At 48.2% G+C, this 25,367-nt stretch overlaps 1 protein-coding gene across 7 annotated transcripts in view; it reads left to right on the plus strand.

Moving 5' to 3' along the window:
• LOC101949571 (Golgi integral membrane protein 4-like) overlaps positions 1–25,367 on the plus strand; it is a 79,341-nt gene that overhangs the window by 11,787 nt on the left and 42,187 nt on the right. For all 7 annotated transcript variants that reach the window (XM_005292924.4, XM_005292926.4, XM_042852854.2 and 4 more), the window contains exons 2-4: positions 10,936–11,010; positions 14,866–14,915; positions 18,845–18,898. In XM_005292924.4, the coding sequence (XP_005292981.2) occupies positions 10,936–11,010; positions 14,866–14,915; positions 18,845–18,898 (179 nt within the window). The remainder of the gene's footprint in view (positions 1–10,935; positions 11,011–14,865; positions 14,916–18,844; positions 18,899–25,367) is intronic.

Here is a 25,367-nt window from a genome sequence, read left to right on the forward strand (position 1 = left end):
TTTTTTTTTTTTTATAAGGTAGAAGGTCAAATTGGAATCACTCAAACCACAAAAAAATAACCCTCACCTCTTGTGAAAAGTCTTTACTGATAGCGTAATGCTCCCCCAACGCCATGCTGGTTCGGTGCTCACGCAGAGTTCATCCCACCAATTCACCGACACCCTCTTTGTGCTGCACCCAGGATTTCCTTAGCGTCCTCCCAATCCAGTTATTGGCCTGGCCTGGCCTTGCTTAGTAGGGTTGCAAAGTCTCATAGCCCTGAAGTAAGCCCTGGGCATCCAATCAAATGCGGTGTCTGTGCGCTGGCTTGTTTCCACTGGAATCCTCATTTCAAATAAACGTGGTTTCCTTGGTCCTGCCCAAAGCGCTGACGGTGCGGCCTGGAATGACCGGTCCTCTTCGGTGGGAGGGGACAGAGGATTGGAGCAGCCGTAGGTGCTGCTGTAGGTCAGTGGAAGCTTGTGCAATGAAGACTCAAGCCAGCACTCTTGAGGCTCATTTTTAGAGCAATACCACTTGGGATACAGTGGGCCCATAGTAGATTGACCGAGCAGCATGACTTGTCTTCTGGACAGGAAATACTTCCCTCCACCCTGTTCCTTCTGTCTCTGGACACGCTTGCATGGCTCTCTCGCCATCTTTCGTCCTGCTCTACCTTCCTTTCTAGGAGTGTTGTTTTCCCTCCGCAGGAATTTTTGTCAAAATCAACACTTTTTAAAATGGTTTAGAGCAGACTGTGATGAAAACAGCCTTTTTGTCGAAAGTAGGTTTTGGCGATACTTTCCCGACTAGCTCTAGTTCCGAGCAGGTCTCTGGCCATGGGTCTACTGTCACACCCTTGATTCCCCTCCAGTCTCTCTCCCTTGGCCATTCCTCAAGGAGTCTCAGAAATGTTCAGCATTGGCCCAGCTTTGCAAAACTCCCATTAACTTCAGCGGGTGCAGAATTGGCCGGTGCTGAGGGCTTCTGAAAAGCCCCCCATGGATTTGCCTTCACTGTTGTGAACTTGCCGTTAGCAATAACGGAGTTCATTCTTGATGGTTTTTAAAGCTGCTCTTTTGGTTTCTCACCCTGTCCTTTAATGTCCCATCAAACGTAATTGTAAGGAGCCTTTGATCTTATTCATTGATACACGGGATGGGGGAGGATCGACAGATCCTTTAAAGACTTTGTTGCGGATGTGAAATCACTCACTAGACAGGTGCTCTTAGGAGCTGAAACTCTTTCCAGCTAAACACAGGTAGAGATCAAAGTCTCTTTTATTAGGTTAAGCTGATGACTTGGACCCTGTGACTGCTGCACTCTGTTTGGGCTGCGTTTTGTTCAAGGAACCATGGCTTGGGCTCGGATGGTCACAAGCTACCGGGTGCTGACCGTTTCCCGGGGTATTGAGGGGTGAGTGGCAGTGGGAGGGAGCCGACTGTTCCTTTCTGCGTCTCATCCAGGTCCCTTTTTTTCCATCGCTTTACAAAGAAATCTCGTAGCCCCTTGGCATGTTACCGCAGCCCAGCTGTACAGAGTGACTCTATGTTAAGAAGCTTCCTCAGCGTTCTATAACATGTGGCTGACCCTATCCAGAACTGGCAACTCCAGGCTATTTGTGCGCCAAACCTGCTCTCTTTAATTTGATCACTACTCACCCAAACTGGCCCAAATTGGAGGCTGTGACTTGGGGGAGAGTGGTGGGAGGGCTCTGTCCCACTAGTGAGTCATCTAATCCCCATGTTTCTGTCCATGATGGGGAGACAATTGGATGGAGATGAGGATGGGAAGAAATAGAAACCATTTTCCCACTCATCAGACACAACTGCAGTCACTGTTTTTTGTTTATGAACATTTGGGGGTCTCCAAACACCTGTTTGAAGGACCCCGGAACACTTGCAAAACCCGCTAGATGGGATTTTATGTCCGTATTACAAAGCCTCCCTTTCTGTCAGCTCTTCAACTGAAGCCAGCTCTTCAACCAAAAGGCCCTTGCAATGTTGATTTGATGCTCTCTTCTTATCCCACTGCTTCTCCTTTTGGGGAAGGCACCTGTGGGATTCAGGATAACTGGAGCTGGTGAGCGCCAATAGATCTGCACTCACTATTGGTTTTTAAATGCTCTGCATGTTAATTCAACCTCTTTGCTTCACCTGCTTTGAAGTGAGACCTTCACTCCCTTTGAGGAATGGATTCCTCTGTTGAAATGCTGTCCAGTGATGTCTTCAGAGCTATATTCTATGAGGAATCGTAGTAGAGACCCCTATGCCCAATTTATTGGAGGGAAGGGGATTGTTTAGCTTTTTCACTAATGGCAGAATTATGTGACTCTCTGTGGATAACCTCCAGCATCTTCATAGAGTCTAATTTCTGTGTTTAGGAACTGCTCCTTTATGTTTTATTCAGGAGAATGGGACTCTTGTGGGAGTTTTGCAGGATAGGGCCCTTTTAAAGTGAAAATGACAGAAACAAACAAACGATTCCCTCCCCTTAGCAACTCCTCCTCATTGATTGGGTGTTCTTCTGAAATCTCTGCTCTAGGAATTATTTTGGGAAGTTCTCTGGCCTGCGTTGTACCGGAGGTTGGACTAGGTGATCACAATGGTCCCTTCTGGCCTTGGCATGGATGCACCTATGAATCTGAGTTATGGGTCGTAAATCTGTTCTCTGCCTGTGGCACACAGTAGTTGTCTCCTGAGGGCTGGAACACTTTGTTTGAATTCTGGTTGTTGGGCTTGGTTTGTGGGTGCCGGGGGGTGGTCTGTGTTATACAGGTGGTCAGACTAGATGATCAAGTCATCCCTTCTGGCTTTTAACTCTCTAACTCTAAAAGCAACCACATGTGTAATCAGCAAGTGCTACAGTTCCCGTTAGTCCGCTCTGGGCCCCGTCTATAATGGGACCCTGGGGTGGCTAGACTAGAAACTCGTATCATTGCCCCTCTTGTCTGGATAAAAGCAACGACTGCAAAGACACGCTCTAGTTATTCACACAAGTTTATCCATTGAGAGCATTCGCTAAGTGCACAGCTCTGTGTTTTCCCAATCCATTGGAGTGGCGGTGGGCCGATTGGCCCGTTAAAGAGAAGCTTATGAAATACCAAGTAAAAGTTGTTCCTGCTTTCCTGCCCCATAGCAGGGCCTCGTATCCCCGCTCCCCATGTCTGTGTGGGCTTTCACCAGCTTCCTTGCTGTGCTGGTGGGTGAAGGGCGTCACAGTCCCTTTTGCTTGTGGCTGGATGCACCTGCCATGTTCTGACTCAATTTTGTGAGGTCAGAGTGCAGTAGGGTTGGCACATAAGAACAGCCATACTGGGTCAGACCAAAGGTCCATCTAGCCCAGTATCCTGCCTACCGACAGTCAGGTGCCCCAGAGGGAATGAATAGAACAGGTAACCATCAAGTGATCCATCCCCTGTTGCCCATTCCCAGCTTCTGGCAAACAGAGGCTAGGGACACCTTTCTAATTGCTGGTAACCGAACCCCTGAGGCCCCACCCCTGCCCCAACTCTTCCCACAAGGCTCCACCCCCATCATTTGCTCCTCTTCCCCCCGCACCCCATCACTCGCTGGATCGTCTCGAGCCTGCCTTCAGGTAGGAGGTGGCCCCGGCTGAGCAGGGGCTGGCATGGGTTAATGACCCAGCATCTCCCCACAGTAACCGGACTTTTGGTTCGGGTGCTATTTAGGGTTGTCAGGTCCCCTTTTCAAAAGCCGAGCACCTGGCAACCCAAAATGGCACCCAGACACAGACAGCAAAAACCGGACTGTCCGGGTAAAAACCGGACAGGTGACCACCCTAGAGTGCAGGGATATTTTGCTTCGGAGGGACCCAACCGTGACTGTGATTATGATTGTGAAGGGCCCCTTGTTATCCACAAAAGCATGCGCTTGTGCACAAAGGGTGCTTCACGGTCTTGGGGAATCTGTGCCATTGACTGGCTAGCAACTGCCATGTGACACTTATACTCAATACATGGCATCCTTCAGAAAGCCATGGCGCTACTGGAGGGTCTGTCAAATAGAGCAACTAACCCTCTAATACCATAGTGCACATTTCTCCATCCCTGAGAGCGGGAATCCTCTCCCGAATACCCGGAGACAGAGCTGCCAGCAGCCTTTCTGCAAACTCACTGGCAGGGTGGGGCCTTGCTTGTACAGCGGCTGCTCCCTCTGGTACGCTCTGGCTCTTGGTTTATTACTGACGCCGGCTCATCAGTTCCCCCAAGGTGAATCTCTGACTTTGAAACCTCGTTTGGCCAATGGGACGCCCTCAAGCGTGTCCTGGGACTGAAAGGGCTAAATGGAGAGAAATCTTCTCCACGTTCTCAAATGCCTATGGGGCTCTTTCTGCTCTACCTGCTAATGGACTGGCCAGCTGGGAGCCTTAACAAAGGGTAAGGTCTTGATTCTTTTAGTTCCAGGAGGATTTTAAGAGCCATTTAAGTAACTGCTAGTGCTAGCATTGGTTAGCTGGGCACTTACCACAGCAATTCATGTGGCTGTCCTACAGTGCCCCATGTCCCTGCCCCTTGGAATCAATGGTCAAATTAATTCTCCCCCTGCTTTCGCCCCCTCTTCTAAATAAATATATGTAGGTAACTTGACCAGTTTATTTCTAACAAGAGAAGTTGTTTCCAGCTGTCCCCATTACCTTAAATTCCTCATCTGTAACTAGGGTTGACATCTCTTCAGGTTTTCCCAGGGTTGTCGTCGTCGTAAACCCCCCCCCCCCCCCTCCGGATCGCTATCTCAAAAATCTGTCAGGGTGCACACTGCCAGTTTTATGGGCTCAGGATTATCCCAGATGTACATACAAAAAACAAACAAACAAACAAAAAACCAAAACCCCAGGACATCTGAGATGGCAACCCTATTGGTAACCTGGGGATAATGCTATTATGGACTGGCTTTTGTGGGTATGCCCTCTAACGCATGGAACAGGAGCTGCTTACATGTGTCATACACTCCATACTGCTCAAGAAGATTTTCCATTAGCTCAAGTGGTAGGCTTCTGGAGCAGGAGGATGAGAGTTCTAACCACACTGCTGCTGTGATGTTCTGAATGGTCATGATAACAACCAAGAAGTTTCTAAGTGACCATACAATATTCTGCCTACTGCATCACAAGGGTATTGTTAGTATTCAATTAGTTAAGGGGCCACAATTAACTTACATTTCAATCTGTGTGAATAACGACTTTTCTAAGATGGAAGTTGTTGGGAATCGTTTTCTTGAAAATGATCAGTCAAGATTTTAAAACCCATGTGGAAAAGTCCATTAGCATTTAATAAGGATGGAACCAATAAGGTTCTATTGAAGTTAGGCTAAAAAGCTATGGAGTTAATATCCATTGTAGAGAACTTCTTAAACCATCTAAATGGAAAATTCTATTCCTGCTTCAGAATATGATAAATCTGGCTGCAAATTCTATAGGAAGATTATCCTTCTTTATTGAATTCTCGAGGCGTTTTCCATAATTCAGTGATTGGCTGTCATTCTGAAGGATCCTTCACAAGTTTAAACAGATGGAGATAGATACTGAGTTGGTGTAAACTGTCATCGCTAAATCAGTGGGGTTATTAAAAGTTATACCAGCCGAGGATGTGCCCTCTAGTGAGCTAAATGATTCTTAGGGCTTGTCTATACTTACGCGCTGGTTCGGCGGCAGGCAATCGAACTTCTGCGTTCGATTTATCGCGTCTTGTCTGGACGCGATAAATCGAACTCAGAAGTGCTCCCCGTCGACTCCGGTAATCCTGCTCGCCGCGAGGAGTACGCGGAGTCGACGGGGGAGCCTGCCTGCCGGGTCTGGACCGCGGTAAGTTCGAACTAAGGTACGTCGACTTCAGCTACGTTATTCACGTAGCTGAAGTTGCGTACCTTAGTTCGATTTGGGGGTTTAGTGTAGACCAAGCCTCAGACACACATTCGTCTCTGGGGTAGAACCCAGCCGTTGTTCAAACGGTGCACTGCAACATTACGCAACAATCTAGGGCAGGAAGTGAAGATGCCTGTATCCAGTAGAAACTGCAAGTGACTCTGATAGCAGGTGGGACCTCTACATGCTACTGTAGAACAAGTGTTACAATTCAGTTGCTGAAATATTCAGTCAGACCAGAAATATGCAAAGAGTGAAGAAGCAGCAAGATGGTTGTGTGGCAATGACATGATTTTACAAAGGCCCAGTATCTGATGACCTGCAAGGCTGCACTGGCTGGAGTTAGACACATGCCTTCAACAACAATAAACTTTAGGTCTGGGCTTGTGATCACAAATGAGCAGTGTTGATGCAGTCTTACCTGGTCCAGTATATTTTATACATGGAATAGTCCCCAGATGCCTGATCATCTGGTAAGACTGCCATGGAAAGTTCACTAGCCTAAGTGCAAAAACCTACTGGATAGTTTGCTCACTGGTCTTTTAAAAAATAAAAAAGGCTAATGGCCTCAAGCAAGTGGGTAATGCAGCCCTCCCTTTATCTTGCACACACAACCTGCAAGCTCTTGGAAGATAAAGACAATTCATGTTGCTAGGTTAGGGTGGAGCAGCTAGGAATGGCTGGATCTTGGAGCCAGCACAACATGCTGGAACAGAGCCGAAGTTCAGGGGATGTTTACTCCTTGGATTGGAGCAGCTTAAAAGAACCTGTCAAGCTGTGGTGGTTTTTTAAAAGTTCCATCACTTTTTATATCCCCTTGTGGGTTGGTAAACAAGGGGCTGGAATGTGGTCCCTTCCCATTCAGCTATACAGGGTGTGGGATTCATAAACAGCAGCCTTGTGGTTTTTTGTTGGAAGTTTCATGCAGAGAAATACAGTTGAGCTGCTCAGGTAACTGCATGCGCCAGCCCAATGGTGAGCGCCGGGCTCACGTGCTAGCTGGCGATTAGTGGAACCTCCTTTTAAAAACCACTTTCTGATTTTTATTTATCTTTTTTATTTTATTACATTTTCTTTCTTCCTCAAATACATGGACAATCCTGTCTGACCCAAAGTATCTCTAGCACTAAGAACAACATTTGCATTCTGTGTGGATTTAAAATACAGACACATGCGCCACCCAAATCTGCTGCTGTTGCTTGTAAAGTGTCTTCGATCCCAGTCTTAGTGTGGATGGGTTGCACCAAAGAAGTAGTGAACTGTGGGAGAATTGGTCCTCCATCTTGTGACAAGGCCCCCTCGGGCTTGTTATCTGGTATGTTAAAATTCGCCCACTATCAGCTGAACAAGAGACCCTATAAATGTGTCTGCACACGTCAGCCAGGTATAAAGCGACAGTCAGGGCTTCTGCAGACACTGAGTCTGTGAGGCAGGGACGTGCTTTACGGATGGGCAAAATGAGACAGAGTCGGGTTACGAGACTGGCTTGGTCTCAGACAGCGCTGGGAATAGTACCGCCGAGTCCTGCCTGGTACCGTTGTGTCCTCCTTACTCCTTCCCTTTAACACTTTCAGAAAAGCAACTGAAATTGGTTCGAAGTAGCAGTGAGTGAGTGAAATTCACTTGAGTAAATCAAATCAGCGAATGCTATTTACTTTGTATCGTCCTTTTTTCTGACCCTACTAACCATGCCTGACACACGTTGTTCACTTGCAGTCAGTTTGGATTGCCAGGTGTGTGCGTCTGGGGAGGGTTTGCTGAAGAGCTGGCTGCGTTTCAGCGCTGGCTGACATGATCACCGGCTAGCTTGAAAAGCTCCTTGGGATGGTTCAGGTTGACGGGGGCAGAAGATGTGAACTGGAGCATTCTGTGAACTGAAGAGTGGCCATGGTAACTTATTACAAAGGGGGACTTCGTTATGGGTCCCATCAGAGGTATAGAAGGATTGTATAGCTCCTTTAAATATAATCCTGCTTTAAAGGATAAGGAATCCCTGTTTAAACCCAATAAAAAGCCGCTGTTAGCTTCTCAGCATTAGAGAGAGACTCCTGATCCCTGTCACTGGAAGGGGTGAGAAATGGGGTGTGTATAACAGTGTTTCTGGTGCATTTGAATCAAAGCCACACCAGCTTGATTTTTTCTTTTCCAGGGACAGATCCTCAGCTGGCGTAAATCAGTGTAGCTCTGTTGACTTCAATGGAGGAACATTGATCTACGCTGGTTAGGGATCCGGCTCCTCAGAAACTAGGTGTGGTTCTCAAAGTAGCACTGGATTTGTTCCACTCCGGCCTCCCCAGTGCGAGAGCCATTTCCAAGTCCCCAGTTCTCCATGCAGCAGTGCGGGATCAGCTGCGGGTGAGGCGGGGTGCTCTCAGCCTGGATGAGAAGAGCTTTGAGAAAGGGAAAGGGTTGCCTAGCCAGTAGCCCAGGGGTGGGCAAACTATGGCCCGCGGGCCGGAGCCATTTTAAGCCAGCCCGCGAGTTCCAGCTGGGGAGTGGGATCTGGGGCTCGCCCCACTCCAGCCGGGGCGCCAGGTCGGGGCCGCACCATGCGTCTCCCGGAAGCAGCCACAGGGCCCTGCTCCACGTGTAGGAGCCGGAGAGGGACATACCACTGCTTCCGGGAGCTGCTTGAGGTAAGCGCCGCTCAGAGCCTGCACCCCTGAGCCTCTCCCCACGCCCCAACCCCATGCCCCAGCTCTGATCCCCCTCCTGCCCTCTGAATCCCTCGATCCCAGCCTGGAGCACCCTCCTCCACCCCAAATCTCTCATTCACAGCCCCACCCCAGAGCCCGCACCCCCAGCCGGAACCTGTACCCCAGCCCTGATCCCCCCCCTCCCGCCCTCCGAACCCCTCGGTCCCAGCCCAGAGCATCCTCCTATACCCCAAATTCCTTATCCCCAGTCCCACCCCAGAGCCCTCATCCCCTCCCACACCCCAACCCCAATTTTGTGAGCATTCATGGCCTGCCATGCAATTTCTATTCCCCAATGTGGCCCTCAGGCCAAAAAGTTTGCCCACCCCTGCAGTAGCCCATACATGGCAGGGGATATGATGCTCCCAGGAGAAGAGGTCGTTTTCTGTAGAGCTGGTCAGGAACCTTTTGATGTAACGTTTGTGTTGGAAAATGCCAATTCGTCACAACGGAAACGTTCCATGGAAACGTATCAATTTCGATGAAACTTTCTCAAGTCCAGGGTGGAATTTCAGGGGGAGGGGAGAGCCAGACGGAATAGCCAGGAGCCCAAGGCTTAGGCTCAAGTCTCTGCTCTCCCTGATTTGGAGCAGGACCTGGGTCTCCCACATCCCAGGTGAGCGCTGTAACCACCGGGGTATTGGCCACTGTGGGCTGGGTCCGGGTCTCTGTCTCTTTTCTGTTTTAATAGTAAATTTCAAAGGTCTCACTTGCGTTGCGAAGTGAAACGAGACAAATGCCAAAACCTCAGCCCTTGTGAAATGGGGAATAGTCCGACTGGCTGTCTGGTTTGCCACTCGCTCTGGCCTTTTCTTAAGGGAGACTGTAACCCCCCCGTGCAAGCTGCTTCCAAGCTCAGTCCTCTTTCTGTCTTCCTGGCATTGGCCCAGCACGCAGGTCCTCCCGGCAGAATTATATCCAGGGATGTACAATACTTGGCAGCTAGGTTCCCTTGTTTCTACAGCATGTCCGAATGGCTCCTGAGTGTAATTTACATGAGAGCCAATGTTGGCTGTGCGTCGCAGGGCTGTTGTCACACTTGACATGGGGCCTTTCTCTCCTTCCCCTTAAGCTTTTTCCTCCATAATGGCCATGTCCTGCACTGACATCCAGGGGCTCAGTGTTTTAAGGGCTTACTCAGTGGTTTGGGTACGTCTCGTCTCGTAAATTTGTCCTCTTCAGGCCCTTATTTTTAAGGCAAATGGCCGTGAGTATTTGAGTGGAGGGTCGGGCAGGTTTGAGTCTCACTGTCCCAAACGTGGAAGTGTAGCCCTCCCTGGTGGTTAGAGAAGGAAACCAGCGTCATTCTCTTCCCTGATTCGCCCACTGACTTGCCCTGTGGCCTTGTGCCAGTTGCTTCCGCTCTTTGTGCCTCCGCCTTCCCCTCCGTAAAATGGGGATAGCAATACTTAGCCACCCCCATAAGGTGATCTGAAATCCTGGACTCGCAGGGCTACCTGAGGGCAACGTATAATAACCTTCCGTAGCCCCTATGACGTCACGGTTGTTAGTGCAACGTCAATTCCCTCTGCCTCTGCGCAGAAGTCACCCAGACCCGTGGATAGTGTTAATCTTGGGGCCTTTTGAGAGTGAGAGAGTGTCTCTTTCAGGCTTCAGGATGAATTTCTGCTCCGTCCTTCCCGTCCCATGAAGTACAATAGAAATAACCAGGGGGCAAAGACTCAATCGGAGGCCGTTCTTGTGCCCCAGGAGCATCTTTCCAGTTCTGTGCCTTCCGTGCTCTTGAGAAAGCACCTGTGCCTGTCTCTGTGAGCAGAGGCTCCAGAAATCCTGTCTCCTTCCCCGTCTGCAGGAGTGTAGCTGTGCTGAGCCGCCATAGATGTGGCTCCGCAATCCACACTGAGCTGGTTTGCTACGGGCCGTTTAACCCTACGGAGCTGATGATGCATAACCAGCTTTGGCCTCCCAGTGGATTAGTAACTCCACCGTGATGTCGGAGTCCCAGCCTTAAATGGAGCATTGAGCCCGGTGTTTGCTCCGTTTGGCCCTTTGTTCTGAAGTGTCATTTACACGGGAGCCAAGGTTGGCTGTGCATCGCAGGGCGGTTGTTGCACTTGACATGGGGCGTTGTTGCTACACCCGAACCACCGTGGGCTAATTGTCCAGAAAGTCCGGGCCTGTTGTCTCCTGGTCATGAAATCAGAGGGGGGAAGTTAGGAGGAGGAAAGACCTGTTGGCTCAAGTCCACTCCCCCAGGAGCCTCTCTGCATGATTCTCTGTCCCACTGCAGGGGGGAGCTCAGGATGTGTCCCTTACACACACTTGTACTCTGTGGCTGTGGGGAGCAAATGCAGGGGAATGCATAATTGTTTGGCTGGTTTATGTCATGCTTTCCCTTTCTCTTCGCGTTCCTAGTTGTGTACGAGCACCGATCGCGGCTCGAACGATCCCTGCAGAAAGAGCGAGGGGAGCACAAGAAGACTAAAGAAGGTGAGTCTCTTGCGCAGGCATAGCAGAGGCCGGCAGCAACTCAAATAGTCTCGCCAGGGAATAACGCACACCACCTAGAGGGATTTCCACCTTCATAGCACTGTTCAAAGGTGAATGAATCCTCCCAACGTCCTCATGAGGCGGTAGGTGGGAATTATCCCTGCTTGACACATAGGGAAACTGAGGCAGAATGGTTAGTGACTCACCCGAGGCCACAGAGGGAGGAGGTGGTGTGAGATCAGGAGTTAATGGCTCCTACTCCTGTATTTAGTCCCTGTCTAATCAACCCGTCTGTCTAGGCTCTTGCATTGACACCTGTGACGTAATATCTGAGTTCTTCAGACCCGTTAACTGAACCCAGCACTGGCCCGTGCCTCTTCATTTTAAATAGGTAAACTGTATGGCAAGGTGAAATAGCTTGTTCAGTTTCACAAAAATCAATAAAGCTATTACAGGTTCAGTGTTTGCAAGGTGTTCTGAAGATGTGCAGCTGCATAAGTGCTTCTTAATATTAATAGCATTATTGCAAGCTCTTTGTTATTGACATTGGCTACAAATTGTAAAACCTCCCATTAGCTTGAAAAGCAGAGATGAACATGTCTATTTTTAAGACCGTGAAATTGAATAGGAAATAAGACGCAAAGGGGCTAGAGCCTGTCTCTCATAGTAACACTGAATGCTGGATGGCAGATCACTTTAGCCCTGAATGTTGCTGGCAATTTAACAGCTTGGCTTGTATCTGCAAAGCTGCTATGTGGAGAAATACGTCTATCCCTTTTGGCCTCGTTCCTTAGCTCCCTGCATTTCTGGAAACGTTGACATGTATCAGCCGAGTTTGTCATGAGTCTGTGGATAAATAGTTGACTCAAATGTTGAATGTCTGTCTTCTAATATTTAGATTTCTTTCATAGTTTGTCAGCGTTGCTCTAGGAAATGAGGCGACTGCCAAATGGATCGCTGCAGAGCGTGCATGGACTCTGAATGGCTCAGGGCTGCGTGCATCTTGGCTCTAAGAATGCCGAGGAGCTTTTCTCCATGACTGGGTCCAGTAGACCATTTATTTCAAGCAAACATAGCATTTGATGCTCGTGAAGTGAAGGACGAGGAGCACTGTCTTCAGTTGGCCTTTGTTGTCCTGACCAACTGTACGCTCTGCAATTACTCGGGTAGCCTCCTCTGGGGAAGCCATATATAGCAAGCCATGCAGTGGTTTTGTGACTGGGGCACAAGGAAGTTGGCACGGTTACTCCACGAGGATCTGCGAGGCCAATGCATTAACTCCCTGTACCCATCCCTTCCCAGGGGGTTTTGATTACCATTCATTGTGTTGTGGTAGCACCTGGGAGTCCCGTTCTTGCACCAGGACCCCCTTGTGCCAGGCGCTGTACAGACATAGATCCAACAGACGGTCCCTGCCCTATGGAGCTTGTGCACTGAGCTGATGTGCTGCCGTGCCCTTAAAGTGAACGGTGGCAAGTCTGTAAAATATTGGGCTAGAGTTTGCTCAGCATTTTGGGGGGTAAAATGAAAAGCTCCGCCCCCAGCTCTGCCATCCAGAGCATCCCTGCAGAGTGGCATGTGCTTGGCTCCCAGTTACACAGCAATTAGGGTCAGTTCTGTTTCTCTGAAGCTTCTAAGCAAGTTGGGGGCATAAGTTTCATAGAGCCATAACCTAACCTAACCAAGTACCATAGCACCTGGCCTGACCAAGATACGGGCCCCTTTGCACTCTACATAACAAACGTACAATCTAAATAGACAAGATGGACAAAGGCTGGTGAAGGGAAACTGAGGCACCATGTTAGGAAATGACTGTCCATGGTATCACAGCAGGTTACTCACAAGGAATAGAACCCAGGTCTCCTGAGTCCCAGTTCAGTGCCTTATCCCCTGGGCCACTCTGCTTCCCAGCAGTAGCGATTTACACAGCCTTCTTGGGAGGGAGAGCACAGAGAAGGCGTCTTGGTGGGGCTGCTCTCGCAGTGTGGGGGAGAAATCGGAGGCACACTGGTGCTCCCAAAGGTATCACCCCCTTGTCCGGTGCTTCGTCGGAGCTCACTTCTGATCTCACTGCACCCCTGATGACTAAGCTGAACAAGGGAGGGAATCTCTGGCTTTAGAACTGATTGGACAAAGCATGGGTGCTTCTGACCCTGTGCTGGTCTCTGCAAACCCACCAATATGTTATGGGGTCTAACTATTCCGTGTTAACTCCTGCTCCCCTGATGTGGTACCTTCAGCACCGAGGGCTGGCCCTGTCAGATCCTGGTTGTTTAGGGGAGCTGCGTCTCTTCCAGCCGTGACAGTCCTCTGGAGAATGCAGGAGAACTTTGGTGGTGGGAATCTGGGAGATGGATGAGAGCGCCAATGCCACGTTCTTCACGGAAAGGCCCTTCTTATTTGTGTGTTTGATTCAGAGGGAGGAGCACGCAGGCAGACACCGAATAATTGAATCCCTTTCCCAATTCCAATAACCGATCTACAATACCATGATCGGATCTAGTTAGTACCGAGGTGGGGTGGGGAATTCACCTAGCCTCCCATTCTAAGAAGAGGACACAGTGTAGCAAATAAATGATACACCTTTGTGAGGCTTGCAGCACCCAGTGCTTCCCTGTTGGCCGGTGCAGACAGGACTGGACACGGTGCTATTTACCCCTGTCTACTGGAGTTGGGTTACATGTGGAAATGTGTGCATCTTGCTCTGCTGGACTCGTATGTACATCAAAGTATCCACCAGGCAGCTCAATTAGAGGCCCAAGCACTGGAATATCGGGGGATGCTGCCGAGCAGGACAACGAGACGCGTTAGCCAAGACCGGACCAATGGGGGATGCTGCAGATCAGGATCGATGGACATTGCTCGAAGCTGGCAAGGGGACGCAAGCCTGGAATAGCAGCTTGGTGCTGTAGGGCCCTGTTGAGGTGTAGTGCCAGAGCGGAGTGGGCACTGAAGGGAGGTGAGAGATCATGGGAGCTTGAGGAGGCCAGAGCCAGCAACTGGGTCTCTCGCTTTGCATAAGCAATAAAGCCTCAGGAAAGGACAGGCCCTCTTTTCCAAGGGCTTTCTGGATCTAATGCAGCTACACTTGTGTTTTCCTTAACCCCAGACACTGTTATCTTCACGTTTTGCCTCTTGCAGTGGGTTAAGTTGAGTCCGTTTGAATCATTTTATTATGATTTTGTTTTATGGTAGTGCCTAGGGACCCCGATCAGGTGCTGTACATGCAGTACAATGACATTCCCTGCCCTAAAGAATTGACAGTTCAGCCTTCCTATGTAAATCGTGTCTGAGAGAGGATGAGATGGCCCAAGGTTCTCTTTGGACTCTTGGAGCTGGCTTTGGCTCACCGTGGCTAGTGCTCACCAGCCAGCCCTTGGTGAAATTTGTGTGAAGATAAATCGGTTTGCTGTAAGATGCACTGCTTCCTCCACCTGTGTATGCTGTAGCTGTGCCGCTGATGTTCTCCGTCAAGCCCACCGCCGTGCTGGGAGAGATGCCACTCTGTAGCTTTAAAATGTATTTCTCACTAGCATCTTTCGTCTCAAAGGACCCCCAAAGAATTGCGCAATCTTCGCACCGCTGAAATGCTGCCACCCCTGGGGTGCAGAGTGGCAGCCATCTAGAACACCGTACTGTAGTGGGAAGAAGGGAAATGTTGGCCATGGCAGACAGGTCTATGATTGCACAGAGCAGAAAGGACCTCGGTGTTCTTTGAGTCTCTTAAAAGCTTCCGCATTCCATCGGGGTGTATCACAGCCTTTTGTCCAGTTAGGAGTTTTTCTCCTCCTGAAAATCTAAAACAGATCCTTGTAAATTCCATCCAATTAAACTCTCTTCTTTTTTCCTTTCTAGATTTTTTGGTGTATAAATTAGAAGCTCAAGAGGCACTCAACAAAGAGAAGGTAGGTACAGTACGTTCCTGTGTGTGTTTGAGAGATGTCCTTTTAGTATTTCCACAGCTGCACACCAACATACAGCTGCCCAGAGGGAAGTGAAAAAAGACTCATTGGGGATGATGCTGGCATTAGAGTTTTGGGCCAAGAGGTATCCCATCAGGATGAATCCTGGGTCACTTCATCATTTATGGTCTAAGGGCTTGTCCATGTGAACATTTAGTTCCTGGGAAGCTGAGGTGTGAATCCATCCCACACTAGCCTGCTGTGGACTAAATGTCCATGTGGACCCTGCTGACTTGCATTAACAGTTTGAGTTTGTCTACATGGGGGCATACAGAAGCATTAATCCAAATTAACTAAAGGTGTGAATTTGAACTGGATTAGTTAAACCTCATTAACACCTATGTGAACAGCTTCATTCAGAATTAGAGTGGCCTTAATTAAGTTTATCTGAATTCATTTCCAAAGTGAATTAAACTAAACTGAATTAAAGCCACCTTAATTCTGAATAACAGCATTCACACTGGGATTTAATGCAGTTTAACTAATTCGCTTTGAATTCATACCTTTAGTTAATTCAGATTAATCTTCCTGGATGTTCCTGTGTAGACAAGTCCAAACTGTTAACATGCATCAGCAGGGTCCATATGGACAGTTAGTCCGCAGCAGATTAGTGCGTAGTAGATTCACACCCCAGCTTGCTGTGAACTTGTCTACACAAACAATTAGTCTTATGTGAGTAAGGGTCTATTTCAACTCATTTGGGAAGGAGAAAAGAACTGTGTCTCTCTGGGGATGTTGCTAGCCCAAGTTCCTATTGTTTGCCCAGATCTGTAAATGGCAAACTGAGTGACCGGACTACTTCTAGCCTCTGTGGCATCGTGGAGTCCTGTTCCTATGCCTATTGGCAAAGGAAAGGCCAGTTGTCTTTATATTGGACAGAATTCTATTCACCTGCGAAACAAAGCATAGGGACAGCACAGAAGAGAGAGGGACTATGCTGTAGGGAAGCTATAGACACTGTCTGTCACTGCGACGAGGGCAAATGGTTTCTCCTGGTCCGTGGGTGGGAGCGCAGCAGCAGAACGGAGTTGGGGGAAGATCATGAGAAGCAACAGCCCCTCCCCTGGCAGCCCTGTCCCGATGGGAGATGGGTGTTTATCACTAACAATCTGCATGTTAAATTACCAGCTACCTGGTGCAGAGCGCCAGAGCAAAACGATGCGTCTTGGTGCAGGGGGTTCATGGAGGCAGTTGGGCTCTGCTCGTTATTCAGCCTATGGGAGCAAAGTTGATAGGTTTTACTGCCAACCCCCATCTGCCTGAAAGGAGGTGTGTGTGTGTGTGTGTGTGTGTGTGTGTGTGTGTGTGTGTGTGTGTGTGTGTGTGTGTGTGTTTCTCCTCGGGGTGGGGCAAGGGCATCTTTCAGTGGAGATGGGAGTCCTTTGTCATCATCTTCAGTAGCCCCTGGCCCTTTGCAAAACAGAGAGCATTGCATAACTGAGGGCTGTTGTTCACGGCATGTGACCAACAGCAATGAAAGTGTCAGTGCTGCTGAATTCAGGCAGAACTTTATTACTCGAGTCCCTAGGAGCCCAGATAGCTCAGCGTTTGCATCTGATTTTCACAGGCTTCCTATTGTCTCTATTTATGGGGCTGAAATAATGCAAGATTGGTCCCATCCCAGGGTTTTCAGCCCCATAACTACTCTTTGTGGTGTTAAATCCCCTGACAGCTGGATGTGCGAATGCCAGAGCCCCTTTTCATTTATATCCTCACTGCAGTTTGCCAAGTGCCATGAATATAGCAGCACAGAAAACAAAGGGGAACCTTTATGGTTAAACGGTATGTTCGCTTTTAATGAAGAAGTTAATAGGGTGTACTGGTGAGATGCTCCTGTGAATGTGAAGAGCATCTACAATTACTGGGGGGACAATGACAAGGAATCTTGATCCTCATTCTTCAGGGCCTGGGTCAGGAAGAAATGCATCCCTAGGGGGTAACCCACTTACTTTAGATTATAGGACTTGTTACTCCCTCCCTGAAGCATCTGAAATTGGTCACTGCTGGAAACGGGGCACAGACTAGGTGGAACATTTAATCAGTTCCACTGTGACTGCTAAATACCATGCAGTTATAGAATTAGCATAGTGGAGATACTTGCTAAATAGACTGATGGCTATGCAGCTCCATAGCAATTGTGTGTTCCGGAAACTCATTTGGTGGTAATATTTTGTGCCCTATTGAATATATAATTTGAGTTGTGGATTAGAAGATAGCAATAACTATGCACTGTGCTTAGTTTGCAGTTCCATGGTGCTGCCTGTGATCTGTCCCGTGCTACTTAAAGCTGCCCAAATACAGATCTGAGCAGAGAAGCTTGTGAAAAGGCAACAATTCCGCATCTTGTTCACCACCTGTGCCCCGCAAGCTCTGAGTTTTCACAGGGAAAAACAGAATCAGGGCCCTGTCTTCTGGGCTTGTCATTGCCAAGAAGGTAGAGAGGAGTCAGAGAGCTTTGGGGTGCTAGGAGCAGGGACCAATGGAAGCGTGCAGGGAGGAACGAGAAGTGCATGAAAGAGGGGGAAGGTTCACACGTGAGGGAACAGGGCGTTTGGGTAAAAGGCAAGAAATCCTTTCAGGTAAATGAGAGCCAGATGGTGCCATTGAACTGTACATGTTGGAGAGACCATGTTGCCTTCTGCTGCCACACAAGGAACAAAAGTGGTGGAGCTGCAGGCAGATGAAAGTCTAAATGGTCTTGGGCCTCGTCAGCACACTAACTGCGCTGGTTTGATTAAAATCGAGTTGGTTTAAAGCAGTGCAAACATTCTCTGGACACGTTGCATATCTGTAAACTCGTGGTTTATATCTGGTAGCTGCGCCCATATCTAGGAGTTTAAACGGATGCAGTAAAACCAGCGCAAAGATTGTTTTTTAGTTAAATTGGTGTCATTTTCGCAATTAGGCGAGGGCTTAGGGCTTGTGTTGTCTGTCTCGCCCCTACGGCTCGTTGACAAGAGCCATCATCCCAGTTCCCAGGGAATTCTGTCCTTTACAAAGCTCGGGTGCGAATCACAGGCCAGCGAGAATTACTCTGCATTTACACCAGAGGAATGAGAGCAGAATCCTGCCCCTTAATTTTAAATAACCTCCCTGTCTGCATCTCCATGCATGTGCTCGGGAGCCAGATTCTGATCTCACTTACACTGGTGTAACTCCATTGAAGTCAGTGGAATTACTCCAGTTTTACGCCACTGTGAGAGTAGAATATAACCCTTCATTTTGTTTACCCTGGAAAAAATTCCTTGAAACCAATATTTTTTGTGAAATGGGCGGGTTCGATGAAACGCCTGCGCTGAAAAACTTTTGGCTTAAAAAAAGGTTTCCAGGTTGTTAAAGCCTCTCATTTCAATATTGTCAAATCAGAAAGTTTTGAGGGTTTTTTGTCTCGAAACAACTTTTCACTGAGAAATGTTAGTAAATTTTACACTAAAAATATTGGTCAAAATCAAAATGAAATGTTTCAAACTGATCAAAAATAAATATTTTGATTAACCCAAACCAAAGGGATGTTTTTGTATTTTTGGTTCCCAACATTTTCAAGCTTTCAAGTTTTTGTCCAATTTGTGATCGGATTTTTTGACATTTAAAAAAAAAAAAGTCTTATGGGACAGGAAAACTGTTTCCTGCCCAGACAAAACTAGTAGTTTGGTTATTTTTAACTAATCCATTCTAGCAGCACTCCCTGAGACGTGACCCTTCTTAGGTTAAATGGATACAACGCTTAGTCTTATACAGGAGACCAAACATCATGTGCGTTGCTTTGCATGTACATTTAATGGTATGATTATGTAGCCACACTGATGTTTGTGTGTGGTTTTGATCTGCCTCTGTATCTTCTGCATTCTAATGTTTTTATGTATTTGTTACAGCAAGATTCTATGAACAGATATGGGGCCCTCAGTTCACAGCATAAGATACTGAAGGTAAGTCAGTGCATGATTGCAGAAACAGGTGTGTTTTCACCAGTGAAGACATGGCCGGGTAGATTAACGTCATGCCCTTTTAAACTTCCAGAACTGTCTGTGCCTGGATTATACCATGGATCTTGCCCTCCTATTGTGACCCAATAGGGCTCATGTTGGAAACAATGAAACAGTTATTTCCCCCTCACTTTGAATCCGCTCAGCCTTTCACAAAAGGTTTGACTAACACACAGGTGCTGGGAGACTGTGCTGTCGAGTGGTTAGAGCAGCAGAACTGGGTGTGGGGGCTCTTGGCTTCCAGTCCCATTTCTACCAGTGACTTGCTGTATGATCTTGGGAAGTCATTAATACCTCTGCACAATGGAGATAATAAGGTTATCACCGGAGCGTGAGGTGGCGTAACTACTGTATGTAAAGGTGTGTTGGACGGAGGGTGCGGTGTAACTGGTTCCGAGGCTGGCTGTAGAGGTGTGTTGGACGAAGGGTGCGGTGTAACTGGTTCCGAGGCTGGCTGTAGAGGTGTGTTGGACGACGGGTGCGGTGTAACTGGTTCCGAGGCTGGCTGTAGAGGTGTGTTGGATGAAGGGTGCGGTGTAACTGGTTCCGAGGCTGGCTGTAGAGGTGTGTTGGATGAAGGTGCGGTGTAACTGATTCCGAGACTGGCTGCTGTTCTGTATCACCTATTTTACAGGATGCCAAGGAGCTGTGGTCTCGGTAAGGAGGAGGTGCCAGCACCACGGGATCTGGCAGTGAAGCCATTGGTGCAAAGATCTGCCTTTGACTGCTCTTTTGCTGCCCACTTACCCCATTCTGAGAGCTGTTACGGGCCATTGGGAGGGAATAGGAGCTACAAGCGATTATTGTCAATGAACCTTCCATAAGGATAGCTCACCGGGGATGATGATTGCGCCTGACGTGTCACGGTACCTCTAGGTGATAGCTGAATGCCACGGCGATCTTGAGTTAAAATTAGACACGCTGGGCCTGAAAGCTTGATTTGGGTGAAGGAGAGGGTGCCCTGTCTATCTGTTATGAGGCTGCTGCGTGTGCAGAGCCGGATAGGGCTGAATCAGTTAAGAAAACAGCTGTGTCAGCAGCACCTTCCCTAAGGAGGCCACTTAGGGATCTGGGGCAAAATTGGTACTTGGCCCTGCTAGTGAAGGCAGGGGGCTGGACTCGATGACCTTTCAAGGTCCCTTCCGGTTCTAGGAGATAGGATATCTCTATTTATTTATTTATTTTATTTATTTATTTCTGCAGTTTCCTTTCTGCCTACAGGCCCATCGTTCGCTTTCCGTGTTAGATCTGTATCAACTGGCGGACTGCATTCTTAAGTTAAAATAATTGATTGACTTAAGTGGGCATGGGCTGGGGGACCTGACCAGATAGAAAAAACTTCTTCCTGGGGCCCTTTCAGAGCCCAGTCAAATTCCCACTCGACTTCTTCCACTGCCTGAACTGGGCCCCTAGTAATTGGAAAGAGTTCGAACACAGGTGTGGGGCAGGATCACCTACCTGCTGGGAAGTTCAGCCTACAGGAGCCCTGCTGAACGAGGGCCTGAGGAGAATCACAAAGCAGGGTTCTCTCGCTAGGTGTGTGTGAACTGTTCCGTGCCGAGGGAGGGGCAGGGCGGAAGCTCTTTGTCAGACGAATCTGGCTTTGCAGCGTCAAATGTGAGGGGAAAAATACACATTTCCACAAGTTTTACACAAAAATAAAATATGGGCTTTTTGTCAAAAAACGAAATTGGAGGAGGGGGAATTGCGCACAACACCACAGCAGGGCCTCCTGTGAAAGAACTCGTGTCTTGCGCAGGCCTGTCTGGGAGCAGAACTTGCCCAGGACAAATGTCCCTTTGTCTTTTTCCACACTGGGGTTGCCCCTCTCCATCATCCCCCTCCCCCCTCCCCTCATTCCACCTGGACCCTGGAACACTCTCTGCCTTCCTGTGTGAGAGGGGAGCATATCAAAATGTTCCTTAGTGCTGTTACTGCACCTCCCATCTGAAGATTTCAACCTGCTTCACAAATGGGAGGGAATTAAACATCACAGAATCCCTGCAAAGTAGACAATATCCCCTCTTCCACCGAGGGGAAAGTGAGGCCCTCTTCTGGCTTCCTAGAGGAAAGGGCGCATATACGAGAGAAGTTACCAGCTCTGTATGTGTGTGATAGACATTTGTAACAGGAAATGAGTCTCATGGTGGAAGGTGCGTGGCCTTCTCCACAAGTACCAGAAGCCTGTGACTGGATTGCTGCTGCCACATCTGCGATGTGATTTCTCACGACTCTTTGCATCTCGAGTGGAGACTGAATTTTTTTTTAAACGTTCATCAGAAGAATGCACCCGTCCCCATTTACTGTCTGCAAAGACGAAGAGCTGGATTTGAATGAAAGAGATTTGTAGACCAGGACCTCCTAAAATTGCCATACTCTGGGATCTTGCAAAGAATGGCATTTCCCTAGCACTCGTGGAACAGGGCATGTATTATTTACTTCTTCATTTTTCTAAACTGACATTTGCAGAGCTGCTTTGTAAGCCACGAGAGAACTGTTTATTTTGTACTCCATATCTCCAGAAGCTGTCCAGAATTAAAATTGCAGCTGGCAGAGAGGTCTTGGGCACTGTACACCCTCTGAGCAGGAAAGTGAATGTGGGGGTCTTATGCTGTATTCCACATGGCACAGATCAGTGATTCTCAACCTCTCCAAGACTAGATGTCTTTCTAAAAGATATACCCTTGCTCAGCTGCAAATTGAAGGGCTTGATGTAGGGAACACTGAATGAAGTTTTATGATAGATCCATAATACATCTTAAATACTTTATGGCTTCCATTACCGTAATATCTGAGCACTTCACAACGCCTCTCTGAAGTAGGAATAGATTAGCGCGCCCCCCCCTTTTTTTTTACAGGCAGGAAACTGAGGCACAGAAAGACTAAGTGACTTTCCCCAGGTCACACAGGAAGTTTGTGTCAGATCCAGGAATTGAACCCTAGCTGTCAGCTAATGCTCTAACCATTGGAGCATTCTTCCTGCAGGTCAGATCTTTAAAATCAGTCTTTGGTCAGCAACCCAAAAACTGAGCAAAAAACTTGCCCTGCAACTGACTATGTTTAAAATAAATAAGAAAGAAAAATTGATCCAAGGCTAATGAAATGTCAGTGTAATTTAATCCAAGATGCATCTCTTCGTGAATTCCTTTTTAAAATAAATTTAATAAAAATTAATTGTAAAAATTTAGTTTTATATTAAGTCAATCAATTATTTTAATGTAAGAAAGTAATCTCAAACTATATTTGGCTGAAATCACATTAAAAAGGAACATATGTAAGTCCACTGTGAATGTATTAGAGAAGGATTGCAGCTAAAAGTGCTAATTAATTATCGTTAATGTGAAATGCGAGCTTGCTTGCAGAACATCACGTTCTCTGTTCTTGGTGCAATGCACTATTGAGTGTGTTCTCAACCCGACTTGTGCCCATTCCACAGCAGAGAGGAGTCTGGTCTAGTTCTCAGTTACTGGACTTTGGCTCAAATTGTAGAGGGTCATGGCTCAATCCCTGCTCACAACCAGGATGGTGGTAGTCATGCTTCTGCAACGTGTGGTATTGGATCACTCTCCAGGTTTAAACTTGTTCCTGTATTTTTGTCTATAGGAATTGGGTGAACATGAAGCTGAAAGCAGCAGTCAGACCTTCTGTCTCTGGCTCCAAACTTACCACTGGCTTCTCTTTTTCTTGCTGAGTTTATGCTCGATGCCTTTTTCCGCAGATTGGAGCATACCACACTCACTCGGGCCGTGCAGTTGCTTTTGCACGGTCCCAGAAGCTCTGGACACTGCAACCCTGTTGGAGCTGTTGAGGGACCCACTTCCAGGCTGCTCCTGGGACTTGAGAAGTCCTCCTGCGTTTATAAAATGAAGCATGTGCCGTGTGTGCCAGACTTCTGGCTTGGTACACCGCAAGGTGTGAATACTCGATGTACTTGTAAAGGGTAAAATGGCAGCCAAGACTCGTGACTTCTCTCCCCAACATTGACTGAGGTCTCAAGCAAAGTTGTTTAACCTTGCTGCCTCGCTTTCCCTATTTCTTGATGCTTCCCACTTTTGAGTTACAAGCATTTTTAAACCATTAAGTTTGCTCTCAGCAGAATATTTTTCCTGAGGCTGATTTGTGGCTGACCAATCCCCTGGAGCATGTCAGTTTAAATTACTGTGGACCCCTAGTAAGCCTTGCGTTCACAAACCATTACAGTTCTTTGTGGCTTATTTTAAAATGGCAGGCAGGGAAAGATGCTCTTGTGGTGAAGGAGCTGGACAATGGGTGTGTCTACACGGCAGAAGAGGTGTGTTCTTCACTCAGAGCGGTTAACTCAGGTTAAAATAGCAGTGAGGACACAGCGACTCTGTGAGCAGCTCGGGTTAAAGCCCATAAAGCAGCCTGGGGCTCAACGTGAGCCGCTAAGCCTAGTTAAAGGCCAAGTTGCCATCTCTTCACTGCTATTTTAACTCCAGTTTGCTAACCCTAGTTAAGGACACACCTCTTTTGTAGTGTAGACATACCCTGAGACTCTGGAGATCAGGTTCTGATCCTGCCACAGACTCCCTGGGTGACCTGGGCAAGTCGATTAGGGAACTGAGCAAAGAGAGACGATCTCTGTAAAATGGAGATCGTAATCCTTCCTTTGTCTGTCTAGACTGTAACTGTTTGTGGCAGGAACGGTCTCTTCTCTATAAAGCGCTTGTATAATGGGGTTCAGATCTCAACTGGCGTCTCCAGGTGCTGCTGCAAATACAAATCATAAATCAGCATTGGGACAACTCTGTGGATTATGGGATACTATTTTCATCCATACTATATGTATCTGAGGACCTCCGTGGCTTCTCTCTCTTTACCTTATTGCTCTGAGTCAGATTGTTCAGCAGGAGACGGGTTGTGCTATGGACTTCCCACAGATCTGAAGGCCCTATAAAAGTACGTCCCATTGTTCTATGAAGCCGCGAGGATGACTCCAAGCACTAATGGCATTTTAAAAAAATCATTTAAGGGAAACAAATTGGAATTACTGCTGTAGCCCTGCAGAGTTATTGTATTGAAGGGCCAGGAGTTCACCTGCGAGCCGGTCGATTTGTATATGTAATTGGTGCTGGCAAACTTAAGTGTGGAAGGACTCCATGGGTTACTATGGGAAACCAAAAGGAGGTGAATTCTGGTTCACTGGGTTTGAGCAAAAGGAGGTCTCGGCATGTTTTGTTCTCTAGTGTGGGGAGGGCCGGGAGATGGAGTCTGTTCTCAGATTATTTCACCCTGCATTTTTGAAACTCCACTCCCTCTGAACCCAGCCCATGAGTCTCGTTAGGGCCCCCGGTCCCAGTGCCCTCGCCTTTGTCTGGAGCAGAGCTGATATGGGGCCTGTTGGCCGTACGTCACCCACGGGTCATATTGAGGCAGCAGATGTGGGACTCCCCCCAGCTCCGAGCCATCTGTACTAGTGGAGAGGTGCCGTGGGGGAAAGCAGCTAGCAGGTTTCCAGAAGGCAAACCCAAAAGAGAACACAAGTAAATCCCCCATGCAAGAGCTCAGTGTGTGTGTGCACTTGGCAGGCAACGTTGGGACGCAAAATGGCAACAGGGAGGGGAATTTGTCCTGCTTAAAGGTGCGGGACTCAGGAAACTTGGCTTAGCAGATCAAACTACACACCCCGTGGAAACCTCTTCTGTCCTTCCGCGTAACGTCCTGCAGTGCGGCAGGAGCTCTGGAAAGGATGTCTGGGCTGGTGCAGTGTGCCACATGCATAAGGCGAGGGAAGGTCATGGTCTTTGGCTGGAACGTTGGGCGAAATCCAGAGCCATGTGCCAGACCAATGAAAACCGAACGTGTAACAGCAGGAGGCCACGTGGGGTGAGGAGCGTCTCCAAGAAAACACGAGCTAAATCCATCGGCCGGTTGGAGACGTTGGGACAAGTAACGGCACTCCCTCCCGGTTAACGTGCACCACGCGCTGTGCTAAGCTGGGTGGCTTCCATGGAGAGACTCCAGTTCTTTCTTCCCCCCAGTTGTTACTCAGAACTGAGAAGCTTTTTCCCTCGGCTTCTCGGGCCCCTCCTCTCCCAAATCCCTCCCTCAGCGTGGGTTAGAAACTCTCTCCTTGACGTGTCTGGAATTTTTTGGCGCCTCACTTCAAGAACCAATTTCAAGAGGAATCCTCCACTCTCTACCCCGGGGGAAAAAGAGGGCAAAGAACCCCTGAAAACAAATCTCCGTGTCCCGCTCCTCCCCTTTGTCAGCCTCCAGTGAGCTGACAGTGGGAAGTGCAGGAGGTGGTCTGCTTTCGTTGGCAGTAATATGAAGTTTTCTGGGCTTAAAGGGCCAGGCAATTTTGTGGCTTGCTGCCATTTTTATATGGTATGAGCCAAAAGCCTGGATCCAAATCCCCCCCCCCCCCCCCCCCCCCGGGAACTTCATG

This window comes from Chrysemys picta, chromosome 21, assembly GCF_011386835.1.
Source record: "Chrysemys picta bellii isolate R12L10 chromosome 21, ASM1138683v2, whole genome shotgun sequence".
NCBI classification, from domain to species: domain Eukaryota; kingdom Metazoa; phylum Chordata; order Testudines; family Emydidae; genus Chrysemys; species Chrysemys picta.